Here is a 14798-nt window from a genome sequence, read left to right on the forward strand (position 1 = left end):
TAATGTATTGTGTAAATTTTTTAGCAAACCTTAACAGGAGACTAATAATAAAAATCTTAATAAGTAACATTTATTTGCAACTTAATCCTCTATGCCCAACACTGTATACTTTACATAAATTATCTAATTCTTAACAACAATTTATAAGATATGTGATATTATTCATATATTATAAGTGAAGAAACTGGAACAAGGGAGGTTAAATTCACTTGCTATAAAGATATGCATTGGGCTTCCCTGGTGGCACAGTGGTTGAGAGTCCGCCTGCCGATGCAGGGGACGCAGGTTTGTGCCCCAGTCTGGGAAGATCCCACATGCCGCAGAGTGGCTGGGTCCGTGAGCCATGGTCGCTGAGCCTGCGTGTCCGGAGCCTGTGCTCCGCAACGGGAGAAAAAAAAAAAAGATATTCATTATAACCATTTCATTTATAGTTCAAAGAAAGCATTGTGGAATTATAGTAATATTTTGAAAATCTGTCTTTAGTTTTAATTTTGAGTTCATTCTTCAGTCTTTCCTGTAATTATCTATAGAATTACGATGTAATAACTATTGACCCCACTGATAAAATTGAAAACTGAGCTTATTTTTAGATGGCTTTTTGAGGAGGGGTCAATGGCATCATCGTAAGTGGAATCATTCTTTTCTTACTTAGTTATTTTCTCAGACACTAAAATAAAAGACTAAAAAATTGTTAGGATGTAATAATTTTTAACTTACCATTGATTAAGTATATAAAAATCATATCACATTAGTAAAGGTTTACAAGTAATTTGAAACATTTTCATGATTGTGGAAGTTTTTACAGGCTTATTATTACCAGTAGGAGTCCTGAGAAATATAATGCTAGAAGAATTAGCACTCCTGTATCATGACTCATAGAGTCAAGTGAATATTAGACTGAAAATTTGATCTTTATACTCAGCCAGGCTCGGAGCCTGAGGGTGAGCTTGTTAGTTCGTATCTACTAAATTTCAGGATGGTTCCTAATATTGGCCTTATCCAGTATCTCATGTTTTAAAAGTCTACTTCAGAGATGACAGGTTTCCTTGACATTGATGGTATCCCATTGAGTGGAGAATAGAGTCTAAGTCATTTTTAGGATAAGCTTCATTTCATTTATTAAAAATAACTAAGCATAAATAATCCTTCTATAAACCAGCTGCAAGGTTATAGCTCAATCTTACTGAAGGTCAGGCAACCACACTTTATTCCTTGGTCACCTGTAAAGTAGCTAGCTATTGGACCTTGCCTACCATACATGTGACTTATCTAATCTCTCACAAGATTCTCATTAGGCTGAAATCACTTACAATGGCTATTCTTACCTTAATTTTTCTTATGGCCCATTCTCTTAACTACCTGCCATAACAGCTGACATAGATCTGTTAGGTTTGCAAATGAAGATCATGGATCAGTGTAATTTTGCACCTGAAAATTTGGATGTATTGTTTCTTTTAGTACATTTATTACTCACGCTGTGCAAGGCACCATGATAGGTAATGCAGAAAGTACATAGATGAGCAGTAGTAATCTGGTAGTTAAAGGCTACTGAGTACTTACTAGTGTCAGGCATTATTCTAAATGTTTTACCACATGTATTACCTCCTTTGATTTTCACAGTAACTACGTGAGCTAGGTACTGTCGTTATCTCCATTTTATAGATAACAAAACTGAGGCAGGAATACATAAATTGCCCCAGGGAACACATGTACATGGTAGATTTGGGCCATGCTATGATATAATACTGCTTCTTATTCCTTGATCTCAAGGAACTCACTTGCCTAAGTCATTCTTAAGCTTTCCAAGAACTTCAGAGCAGAGCTATATCACCTCTATAAAGGAGAACACAATGGATCCTGTGGCCAAGGCAGTTAGCATTCAGCACAGTTTTCTAGTTTGTTGACTTTCACATGATTCTAGCTTTAATAATATTCCTCTTCTGTGAAAATTCTGTAAGACTTGTCTTTAATAGGGTTTTGGATGTTTAAGTAAAATGCTGTAGTTCTGCAAATAAATGGAACGCCCTAGTAAAATTTTATTCAGTTAAGATTTGATGAAACAATTAGATGCCTAATTTCTCCCAGAAATCTTACAGCAGATTTTTCTGGTTCTGGGGGTGGTGGAGAGGGACTTGAAAGCCATTCCGAAATGACCATAGGTAAAGCAAAGAATAACAGGGTTTGATGTTCTCTTACCTTCTTTCACCAGAAGTTTTATTTTGAGATGTGGCAGAGCAAAAACATTGGTCGAGTTGATGGACTTGAGTTGTTCAGATAATTATCTTCAGTTTTGATTGGTTGAGCAAAAGTCTCAAGAGATTTCTCTAAAATTTTTAGTTCACGAATTAAGGGAAGGTCAGCTCTAAGCAGAACATAATTTCTAGAAGAAAATTGTTCTGGAAGATTGTAATAAAGTTGTTAGTTGCAAAGATGAGTTAAAGACACACACACACACTGGAATTGGCAGTTTGGACTAGCCAAACCCCTGTGGATTCCATTCTGAAGCTGTTGAATCTCAGTATTGGAAAAATATCTAACAGTTTCTTGAAGTTGTTTTAGTCTCACCCGTAAGTATGCAGTAATGCTTGTAAAGCTGTCCAGGCTTTCTGACTTGACTAGCAGACAAGTTTTTTCTAAATAGTAAAGATCAGTAAATTAGGGAGGGAAAAGTATTAATAAATAAACTTAGAGTTATAATTCAGTTCTTTAAACTACTGGCTCACTACATATTCTACACTTTTGTAATATCAACACTTTACTGATATAACAACATAAAATAGATTTCAGGAGATTTTGATGTTCAGCAAATCATAGAAGATAATATTGAAACATTCATTTGTATATTTCTGTTTTTATAAATTGACCATTTAAATACGGCATACGTTATTTTTTTGTTTTTAAAGATATGTATTTTAATACTGTGGGTTTCTTAATTCTTTTGGAAAATTGACATAAAATATATTGTCAAGAATTCATATTTAATCATTTCATGTGAAAGGCACAAATTCAATATGAAGTAACTTTTATTCAATGCAGAATGTTGGCAAAACTAGAGTTTTCTTCTAATTTCCTGTCTATATTTTTATAAATAAAATGTATTATTTTGCTGAAATCTTAAAATTATTTTTCCATTGGAAGTTATAGCATTTTCATAAAGTTTTTAAATAAATTGATAAGGATCTTGAACATGATTGAATTTTGATTTAAAATAAAGCTAAAATTTGTTTTACATTGTGGCAAATATTTACATTTTAGAGAACAAACTTTGCCTGTATTTAGTCAATAATATTTTTAAAATAACTTGGATTATAGATACAAATAACCTGCAGTATATTAAGGGAAGATGAAATTACATTCATAAATCCCCTTTTATAGTTGTAGTAAAATTCATTTAAAAAACTGTATCTGTAGAAATGAATTGTGCAAAATAATATACATGTAACATTTACATTTTTAGGAACTGAAAAATAGAGTTCTATGTCATTTAAATTGGAGACTGTCTCCCTTCAGTCAATAGGCTTGATCATCATCTGAGCTGCTCTCAAGGAGTATGAGCCACCTCGGTATTCAGCCCAAAATATTCCGTCTTGGTACTTGCTTCTGTAATGGCCTCCTCTGTACCATACTCCATTTAGGTTAGAGTGTGCACAGGCATTGTACCACCATCCTCCTTTATGAAAGTGGGCGCAGTTTCCTTTGAGGAAAAAATATAGACATCAGAGTAAAAGTTTCTTCTAAGTGTGGTACTCTGTAAACCATCAAATACTTATTCTACTTTTAGAACAATGTGAGTTTTTCTTACTGATTTCAGTTACCTTTATCTTCATAGTGTTGTTTCTTCATTTATTCTGTTACTGTTGCTTAAGTATCACCTACATGAAAGATCACTTGAATTGCTGTTTTTATTTTGCCCTTTGCTTAGTACATGCTTTGTTGTTGTTGTTGTTTAGTGATTTAATTTTCTGGCTAGCAGGGTAAATGCAAGTAGTTTTTGTGTGCAAGAGAGAGAGATTGGAGAGGTTGGAGGGAAGGATATGGAGTTGCTAAACAGAGTAAAGTTTGGGGAAAATTGATTTTCAAAATAGCAAAAAAATAATATGAAATAGTACTATCAGCAATCAAATGAGTTTTTATAAATAAGGCATGTATTATGATCATATTTGTCTTCCTTTTTTCCTCTTTTGCCGGTGTGAAATAGAGACCTATGCGCTGCTTGCCAAGACGCAGCTGAATGTAAAAATAAATCAACTTTCAGGGATATGTCTTTATCAGAGCCAGAAACCTAGGTTAAAAAGGCAAAAGTATGTGAAAATTAAATTAAAAATTATGTGGATGGCCTAAATGAGTCTTTCTAAAGAGGCTATTTCCCCTCTGAATAAAGCTTTTTTTGCTATTCCTATGCCACACGCTGCAGTCGTCTTGCTAGTCCCCTTTACCAAGAAGTGCCTTTACCCCATGTACCCAAATGGCTTGTTTCCTTCACTCCCTTCAGGTAACATTCAAATGTTACCTTTCTTGGCCAACCTACATAAAATGGCACCCACCCCCTGTTCCCTTATTCGGTTTTACTTTTCCTAAAGTACTTGTCACCACCTAACAGATCATCTTGTCTCCTTCTAGAAAGTAAGTTCCAAAAGGGCAGGAACTTTGTTCACTGCTGTATTCCTCAGCACCTACAACAGTGTCTAGCACATTGTAGGGGTCCAGTGGGATTTGTTAGTAATTTTAGGCAGTTGGAAGTTTTATTTCCAGATGAGTATGTTTTGTTTCCCATCCCCACCTCATCAAGTTAGAACAGCAGAACCTTGTTCACAGAGTTCACACTTTGGGATGGCCTTAGAGAAGAGCTCCTAAAAGCTGTTCCTTTCAGCAGGCTGTATTCTCTTTGACTGAATCCAAAACGACCTTTCTGAAAAGACTTTGATGGCAATACTTTAATAACAGGGTTCTATTTAATGCGTAGAAAGTGGTGATTCTACAGGGAATACACATCAGTTTTTTCTTACTCACCTGCATACATATCTTTATCTCTGTCCAATGTGGTGAACTGTTTACCATTATGCCACATCATAGAATCCCCAGCATTCCCCTGGTAAGTTCCCAGGCGCAGTCTATAGAATTCACTTTCAGGTTCCAGGCGAAAGCTGCTATATTCTGCATAGACTTTTTTATCACTCCAGTCTTCTAATTCAATCAACAACTTATAATTATCTTGATTGCTAAGCATATAGATATTTTGCAGTCCAAGCCAATATTCTCCATCTATGTTTCCAAATCCTTTCTGTTAATAAACAGAGAGCATGCTTACATGAATAAGTATAGAGATAGTAAACTTTTTATAGATAAGTTTTAAACATTTGATAGCATAAAAATATTGACAATTTAAGTGGTAATGTGACCTTCCACTTTTGTAGATCACCTGTTCTACTAAAGTCCCGTATAATCACTTTGTTTTGTTTTGCTTTCTCTTAATTTGTCAGCATTTATTTGCACAACTAGCTCCAAACTTTATAAATAAGACAAAGGCAGAAGGGACTAAAATTATTCATAGCGACTAAAAACATTAACTAGTAAACTACCCAGTCCCTTAAAAAGGGTTCCTGATTTCTCTCATACTCATAAAAAGAAACAATTTTTTGTATATAGATATTGTCCCCACCATAGTCAAACAAATAGGACATCTAACATTTTTATGATATTCAATAAAAATGATAGCATCTGTTTTAGAACAAATTATCTTCTTTGACTCTACTAGAAATAAATTTAGTAAATGTAAGAAGATAAAACAGTAATCTTCAAAGCTCCTTCTTTGAAAGATTGTAGGTTAATATTTGAAAAAAATAATAAATCAATCATTCTATTTCAGTAAGCATTTGCCATTGCAGGTATGCAGCAGAATATAAGTTTGGTAAACCTGATCTTAACGCTAAATGTATTTTCAGGGGGTTTGTGTTGCAGGATTTTTTCCCCTTGTTAAAGTAGAGAACTTCCGGGACTTCCCTGGCGGTCCAGTGGTTGAGATTTCCCCTTCCAATGCAGGGGGTGCGGGTTCAATCCCTGGTGGGGGAGCTTAGATCCCACATGCCTTGCCGCCAAAAAACCAAAACATAAAACAGAAGCAATATTGTAACAAATTCAATAAAGACTTTAAAAATGGTCCACATCAAGAAAATCTTTTAAATAAATAAGTAAGTAAATATAAAGTATAGGACCTCCAGAACATGACCGTTTTTCTAGGACTGTTTACCTCTGATTAAATATACTTGATAATGGGTGCAAACATGGTCATGATTAAAAAAGCAGTTGTCTTCTTAGAAAATGAAATTAGGATCACTCTTTGCAAAGAATTAAATACATGTGTAAGTCATTCAGACTGAAAGGAAACATTTTAAAGTACATCTTCAGTTTCCTTTCTACGTTTTAATTTTGACTTTAAAACCAGAGATGAGAATTGTCTTTTTGACAAATGCAGATAATGAAAAACATATGGATAATTTTTTTTAACTGTGTATCTTATTTATTGCATACAATGACTATTATTGCAAGAGCTGCTTTGTTCTACCTCTCCCCCACATCTGAAACACTGATTTACCTTATAATTTTCCCAATTTCTGAAGAAGTTGACAGAGCCATCTGTTCTTTTCTGAATAACAGTCCAACCCCCAGGATCCAAACTGTTCTCACACCATAACTGCATTGGTCCATTGCTGTTTTCAGGTTTGATCATATAAATCCCACTGACAGAATGTCCAGCTTCTTTTGCATGCTGACAGTCTTTGAATGGTCCTGTAATCAGAATACCTTTGATTGCCAGGAAACTTAATAGGAAAAGAGCCATATTAGTTTTTAGTCATGAGTCTTACCTTTGTGTCTTTCTTTACAGGTACCACTTTTTATGTATTGTGTACACAATACTCTACAAGTTAAAGAAACTAAATTTATATTTAAAAAAAAACTAAATAAAATAATTACCCCAGTCCCACTATCTGGAACATTAACTTGTTTTATCTTCCACTGTTTTTGCAAGTCTTTGTCCAAATACATACATTTTTGTATTGTTATAATTCTAACACACATAGAAAATTGGATTCTGTCTTTTTATTTTAACAAACAATTTCCATTGGACTACAGTCTCCATTCTAGCACTTACAGTAGCTGTAATATGCAATCTTTGATGTTGATATATCATGTTTATTCCACTGCCATTAGACACTGAGGTTTTATCTGATTTTTGCTATTATAAATAACACTGTACAAAGTGTCTTCTTATTGGCTTCATTTTTTCATACTGATAAAAATGTTGCAGGATTGATCTACTGGATCAAAATGGTACGAACAGCTTTACAGTTCTTCATAGTGCCCAATTTTTAGTTTCCAAAATTTGATTTCAGTGGAACACACTAGTCCCTTGAGATGCTCAGTGAAAATGGCATACCACAGTCAAATAAGTTTTTAGACTGCTAAATATTGTGTTACCCTTTCGGAAACACAATATACATTTACATATTAAAGACTGAGAAGCCCTGAAGTAAACCAGTTTCCCAAGCTTTTGGAATCTTTTAACTTTTTCCCTCATACAACAGTTCATAAGAATATACTTCAGGAATGTTGGCAAAATGCCTTTCTAAAGTGTTGTATCAATTTATATGACTGATAGTAATTTTCTTATTTAATCTACACAATGACTTTCTGATAGTTTACAGATGTTCTGTAGATGAAACAGTTAACTAACTAGTCTTTAAACCATAGGCTTAAACCCACTTTTTTCTAATCCCAGCATCTATGCTCTGAACTGCTGTGCTACAGTTGTCCCCATGTTATCTCACAGTTTTATGAATTCACTCCCTATTTTTTAATCCAGTGATAAGTTCTTCATAAATTTTAAAATGACAGAACATTTTGTAAAATCATTTGTAGAGTGTCTTGACTCTTGAACTTGTGATTTCCATATTTTTGATCTAAAGAAAGATAGCTTCTAGTTTTACTGAACATTATTTAGTTTCACCCTTCTCCAGTGTTTTGATGCTTTGAATTTTTTTCGTAAGCATGTCAAGATATGAAGTGGTTCAGAAATAAGAATTACCCTAAAGATCTATTAGAACAACCAAAAAAGTATAGAAATTTCAGTTGTCAAATTTTATATTTTACTAAAAAATTTTAAATTCTGACATGTATAATTTTTAGAAAATGTGTGAAAGTAAGAGAGTTTAGTCAAGTAAAATTCGTCCAAGAAAGTCTGTACTGTGATGATAATAGGATTGTTGAAATTTTGAGGAATGTGTTATCTATACTGTGCCAAGTATATACAGGGTCCCTTATGGGGCCTTATTGGGGTAGAATTAATCTCATTAAATAAACAGTTCCACAGTTACGTCATTAGAAGGGATTCTTAGAGACTATAAACTCTTCCCTCTAGATTACTCCTTGAAGATGGAGACTGTTTTTGTTTTTCTTCTGACTTCATGTCATCACTGTTTTAACTATTAAGTAGACGGTCAATAATTTTTTGTTAAGCAAATGAATCAACTAAGTTGCCTTCGCATTTTAAATAACAAGGAAATTGAAAACCACACACAAAAATCAGAGGTGATCAATTCTCTAGTCCATGTTTTTATTATGTTTCAGGTTTTTAAAAATTATAATACAGTGACTTGTAAGCACTACAGATTACTATTAAAAATTTGCGGAAACTGGAAATATGTAATGCTGTCTTTCTTGGGTTATGTTTATTTTAGGTATTAAATGTCTTAGTTATAGAGTTTCAATTTGATTTTTTTTTATCATTTTTATTTCTCTTCTGAGATTCCAGTCTTGCCAGTCTTGCATTTATTATGAACATAGTTTCCTTTAAGCCGTAATAACTACTTTAAAAATTCTTGTTCCTTCTATTCCTAGTTTGTTAAGAGTTCTTACCATGAATGGATTTAGGATTTTGTCAAAGGCTTTTTATTTATCTACTGACATGATGATACGGTTTTTCTTTTTTCTTTTGTTAATATGATAAATTCTGTGGATTGTATTTTTAATGTCAAACCAACCTTTTATTCCTGGGGTAACCTCAACTTGGTCATGTTATCATTTTTTATGTATAGATGGTTTTGATTTGCTAAAATTTGGTTAAGAATTTATGCTTTTATAGTCATGAGGATATTGGTTAGTTTGTGAAAGCTCATAAATAGTTTCTTAAGCTAGGGAGGACTATTCTAAAAATAATGTTTGCCCTTTTCAGACTGGCCATAAACTAGATCACATTCCATTTAAATTCAGTGTGAATTATTTTTATGCTATCTACCTTCTCAGTTGAATTTAAATTACAGAGTATTCAGAGCCTTTAACATAATGCTTTACAAAGTAGTCATCACCAGTAATTTAGTTCCCTTTTCTTCTTCGTTGCTGACCTTGACACTTACTTCGTAATTTAAGTAGCTTGTGTAATAAATATGTTTATTTAATTCATAAATTTAATGCGACTATTCAAAGATGATATACAGTCATTTCTATTGCAGAAAAATAACGTATTCCTGAAAAATCTCGTGTTCTGCAAAACTGTGCACTAAAAATAACAGCTGATGTTAGCTGTTAGCATACTTTGTGTTCAGCTGTAGTTACTTGTGGCACAGAACATTAATATGCTTGGGAAAAATTCCATATTAATCATATGACCACTTTGTTTTACTGATATTATTCTCCTTTTTTATCAGTCACCTATGAGCTACTTCACATTACAGAAACACGCATTGTAGTCAAGGCAGAGAAGGGTAGAGAAGTTTAAATGAAGTATGATTTCCAGGTCCAATCTTAAATTATTTTGTGTAATGCATGGTAACGTGTTTATTTGTTTACTCACGAGCAAGAACTGTAATTTTTGGTTGTGTATCCACCAGTTAACCCACTTAGGTGCTCAAATATTCGTTGAACTAAATGATTCCTGGCAGCCACAATGGTTTCCTCAGTTCTGCATTATTTTTCCCAGAACTGTCTTTTCTGCATCTACAATAGGCTAGAAATCTTTAGGCTGCAGGGATAAAGAAACAACCATAGAGTCCAGTGGGAAGTGGGGAGAGAGAACTCCACGACAGCTTGCTGAGTACTCTGATTGAGTCAGCAGGGCACACAGGAACACTGGCTAAGAATTAGCTAACCTAGATTTGTGGGGAAGAGCTGGAGTCGGCTCCATCTGAGCTGAGTTGTGAAGATTGAGTAGGAGTTTGGCCATTAGGGGTAGAGGGTCTGATCAAGGCCACACGTGGGTGAAATGTACTGAGGCGTGGAGACAGAAGAGAGCTTGATGTTCCAGCGGAGTTACAAGTTTTGCATGTCTGAAATGTCAGTGGTTGGGGGATGGTACTTAGAGCTCTTGAGGTCGGCTGTAGGGTTGAAATTGATTTCTTCAGTCTAAGAATGCAGTCATCATAGTTGTTTACCATGTTAACCAGATTTTTTTTTCTAAGTTGTCACTTTCACAATAGTCAAGGATATCTGAGGAGCATTGCTCTTATTTTAAAACCTATTAGTATTGTAGTTAATGCACCCATGAAGTGGTTTTGTTGCAGTACATACAGATGTTTCTCTTATTTCAGAAATTTGCGTATTCTATGAACGTCATCTTTGTAAATGTTTGCTCTCCACTCATTTGAGTATAGTTTTGACAGTTTACATTTTATGTTTAACTATATATTCACAAGTTGGACTTTCATTAGATTATGTGAATTGCTGTTAAAATATTTAGAAACATCAGGGTTTTGAATCTTGACAGAATATTTGTTAAATGCCATTTGTTCCTTTCCTGCTATTTTATTTAATAAGCCCTCGGATGTTTAAGCAAACTGGGGAGTTCTGGGTTTTGTAGATCCAGCTTTGATTTGATAAGACTTCAATTTATGCAAATTTAAAATTATTTTCAACTTTAATTTTCAACCCACCTTTTCGTAGTGGGCTTCATGTTTACAGTTTGGATGCCTGTTAGACTTGGTTGATTTAAAGGCTTAGGAAAATGTGGTTGAAATTCTTTTCCAAGACATATGGATAAAATTAGCGGTGCTTATAGCTATTTTTTTTCTCCTCAGTAAAGATAGTAAATATCAAAATTTAGTATTTGTTTATTTTTATAAGTAAACCATTAACCTGTCTTAGCCCAGTGTATACTGTTGGTCTTGGCAGAAATATTTTCTCATTATTACTTGCATATCTTATTCATTTTCTGCTGTAGAATTAGGTTATAGATCATTCTTACATTAAATATTTTACTGCTTTCTCTGTACCATACAAAATGCTTAACAGGAATTCTTAAAATGACTAGTAAAAAAGTAGCAGCTTTATTTTTGAGAAGCCAGTTTTAACTTGCTGGTTTATATTATCAGAAATAAAGTAATTGATTTATTTATCTGTGATATTTACATATGATTCAGAAATTTGTTATTAATGGTTCAAAGGATATAGACTGGAAGTACCTTTCTTTCAAAATAGGAATTTTATTAACCTTTTGTTTGCAGTGAGTAATTTTTTTTTTTTAATTTTTATTGGAGTATAGTTGATTTACAATGTGTCAGTTTCAGGTGTACAGCAAAGTGAATCAGTTATACATATACATATATCCACTCTTTTTTAGATTCTTTTCCCATGTAGGTCATTACAGAATACTGAGTAGAGTTCCCTGTGCCATACAGTAGGTTCTTACATCTATAATATTTTATTTATAGTAGTGTGTGTATGTCAGTCCCAATCTCCCAATTTATCCCCACCCACCCCCCCCTTTCCCCCTGGTAACCATAAGTTTGTTTTCTACATCTGTGACTTGCATTGAGTAATCTTGAAATAGTCATCTTCTATGACACAATTGCATTCTTCTCAAAGCGGGAAAATGGAATTCTGTACATTGAATTTGAAGGACCAGTCTCCTTGTTCCTCAGTTTCTTTGATGATTAAAATTTGTATAAGACTAACAAACTCCAGTTAACAGGTCTGATTCATCATAGAAAGAAAAATATTGACCAGTCATGCCACGTATTTTCCAACATGTATTTTTTCATTAAGAACCCATATTTTGAACAGAACAGTGGGTTAAAAAAGACAAGAGGTTTCATACTTTGAATAGCACCTTTACTGGGAGCCATCTTTATTTAACCTACCTATTCTCTTTCTATAAAGAAACTGTTTAATTACTTAAGTTAAAAGGAAAATCGTTTTCTTTTTGTTGTTGAATTCCTCATTAATTTTCTTACTTTGTCCCAATCCTGTGCTCTTTGTGATAGGAGAAATAGGACAAAAGACATAACCAATTTAGAGCTTTCAAATAATTGGTCAGCAAGTAAAATCTTTTAAGAGGCAAACTTTTTAATTGGGTTGTGAGTTAAATAAGCATAAGGTAAGTATATTCAACAGCATTTCTGGAATGGGAAATGTGAGGCAGATACTTTCTAAAGTGATAATAGATTCTTTCTTGTAATAATATGAATTACTTTATTAATGTATAAGTTTAAAATGCAGTTAGCAACCTGAGCTTTTATATTGAAGTTACTTAAGAATATACCGATTATTTTTTATAACTGGTTAATGGAATCATATTTCAGCCCCTTTGCTTTAACCAGTCTTCTTTAGTTTCTCTTAAAGTGCTAATATAAATATGCCCCTGAAACTAATTGCATTTTTTTAATTTACTAATAGGAAACATTATAAATAATTGAAAATTAGCTTATTACCCACTAAAAAGCATTTTTTTAAGTTTCTAATGACTGCTTTTCAAATTGAACTTTTTAAACTTACCTTTTATATTCCCATACGTGGCAAGGCATATATTGGAAAGTGCACTCAAAAAATGTAATAATGATATTCAGACTGTACACAAAGCATTTTTACATGCATCACCTCATTTAATCATCACAACAAACTCTTTTACAGAAGAAGCAACTGGGCCTCGGAAAAGCCTGGCCAGAATCCAAGTTTCCTGGTATTCAGATCTATTCTCTAACATACTATGAAGGAACTTTCTCCACTGCATTCACCTACAAGGAATGAACTTATTTTTATAAATACACCATTTGTAAAAGGAAAGTGTTTTCTTTTATGAAAGACTAACCCAAAATGTAGCCAATAAATAACATTAACAATTAAGAATTTTTTTGATGGCAGTTTGCCAAGTGTATAGTTACATTCTCAAACATTTTGTTTTTTAGGTAGAGGGAAAGTAACGTTTCTGGAGATTATTGTAAACCAACACAAGTATTCTGTTATTTGCCATAAGTTCATAGTAAGTTTGTTCTCTTGAGGTGCGTTTTTCTTATCTCCATTTTAAATGAAAATATAAAATTGCCTGTCATTAAAACACCTTTTTAAAAAATGCTGATAAATAAAAAGAAACGAAATTGAGTTATTTGTAGTGAGGTGGATGGACCTAGAGTCTGTTATACAGAGTGAAGTAAGTCAGAAAGAGAAAAAACAAATACCATATGCTAACACATATATATGGAATCTTAAAAAAAAACAATGGTTCTGAAGAACCTAGGGGCAGGATGGGAATAAAGATGCAGACCTACTAGGGAATGGACTTGAGGACACGGGGAGGGGGAGAAGGGTAAGCTGGGACAAAGTGAGAGAGTGGCATGGACATGTATACACTACCAAATGTAAAATCGATAGCTAGTGGGAAGCAGCCACATAGCACAGGGAGATTAGCTCGGTGCTTTGTAACCACCTAGAGGGGTGGGATAGGGAGGTTGGAAGGGAGATGCAAGAGGGAGGAGATATGGGGATATATGTATATGTATATGTATAGCTGATTCACTTTGTTATGAAGCAGAAACTAACACACCATTGTAAAGCAATTATACTCCAATAAAGATGTTAAAAAAAATGCTGGTAAGATATATATAACATAAAATTACCAGCTTAACCATTTTTAAGTATACAGTTCAGTGGCATTAGTACATTCTCATTATTGTACAGTTAATCTCTATAACTTGTCATCTTGCAAAACTAAAACTCTGTACCCATCAAATAACAACTCCACATTCTCCCCTCACCCCAGCCCCTGGCAGCCACCATTTCTACTTTCTATCTCTACAAATTTAACTACTCTAGGTACCTCGAATAAGTGGAATTGTACAGTATTTGACTTTTTTGTGACTGGCTAGGACACTTTTTAAATAATACATATACATTATGCATTTAAAGAGTTTAGAATGATCATGTACCTACATGTAGAGTGCAGTAATATGAACTTCTTGGTGCCAGAAGCATATGTAAGTACAGCAATAGACATCCATCTTTGCCCTTTTTTGTGCAAGTACCCAAACAGCTTAGACATATTTTCCAGTCTGACATAAGAATAATATGAACAAAGATTTTATCACATTATATGTAAAGAAAAAATAGCAAGTCTATTTATTGTTGCTTGTAGTAGTTTATATTTGATAAGAATCACAGAATATTAGCACTAGAAAGAGGTGTTAGAATCTTCCAATCTAACCAGCACTCTCTCATTGTACAAACGAGAAAACACAGGCAAAGTGACTTACCCAGGGTCAATAACAAAGGAAACAAGTTTCCTTAATTCTGTGCAGTTTCCCTTGTAGCTAATTATGTCCTTGAATTTCAGAGACCAACATTTATAGAAAAAAATAAAAAGTTAATGTTTACTTAATAAATAAATAATAACAGAAAAAGTTATGCGCATGCTTAATTTTTACCTTAAGGATTGGTTTATTTTGGATATATACACCGTTGTTTCATTAAAGCAAAAGTCTGTTTAATGGGACTTTTTTTTTTTTTTTTTTTTTTTTTTTTTTGTGGTACGCGGGCCT

General features: G+C 33.5%; 2 protein-coding genes across 8 annotated transcripts in view; one reads left to right on the forward strand and one right to left on the reverse strand.

The window, feature by feature from the left end:
- RALGPS2 (Ral GEF with PH domain and SH3 binding motif 2) overlaps window positions 1-14798 on the forward strand; it is a 305267-nt gene that overhangs the window by 238829 nt on the left and 51640 nt on the right. The window lies entirely within an intron of this gene.
- ANGPTL1 (angiopoietin like 1) overlaps window positions 2754-14798 on the reverse strand; it is an 84644-nt gene continuing 72599 nt past the window's right edge. For 2 of the 3 annotated variants that reach the window (XM_028488599.1, XM_007117534.2), the window contains 3 exons: window positions 6593-6786; window positions 5011-5281; window positions 3242-3694 (listed from right to left, as the gene is read on the reverse strand). In XM_028488599.1, coding sequence (XP_028344400.1) covers window positions 3507-3694; window positions 5011-5281; window positions 6593-6786 — 653 coding nt within the window. In that variant the 3' untranslated portion in view covers window positions 3242-3506. Of the gene's footprint in view, window positions 3695-5010; window positions 5282-6592; window positions 6787-14798 lie in introns of all 3 variants that reach the window. The other variant, XM_007117533.3, reaches the window with a different exon arrangement.

The sequence above is a fragment of the Physeter macrocephalus genome, chromosome 4, assembly GCF_002837175.3.
Source record: "Physeter macrocephalus isolate SW-GA chromosome 4, ASM283717v5, whole genome shotgun sequence".
NCBI classification, from domain to species: Eukaryota; Metazoa; Chordata; class Mammalia; order Artiodactyla; family Physeteridae; genus Physeter; species Physeter macrocephalus.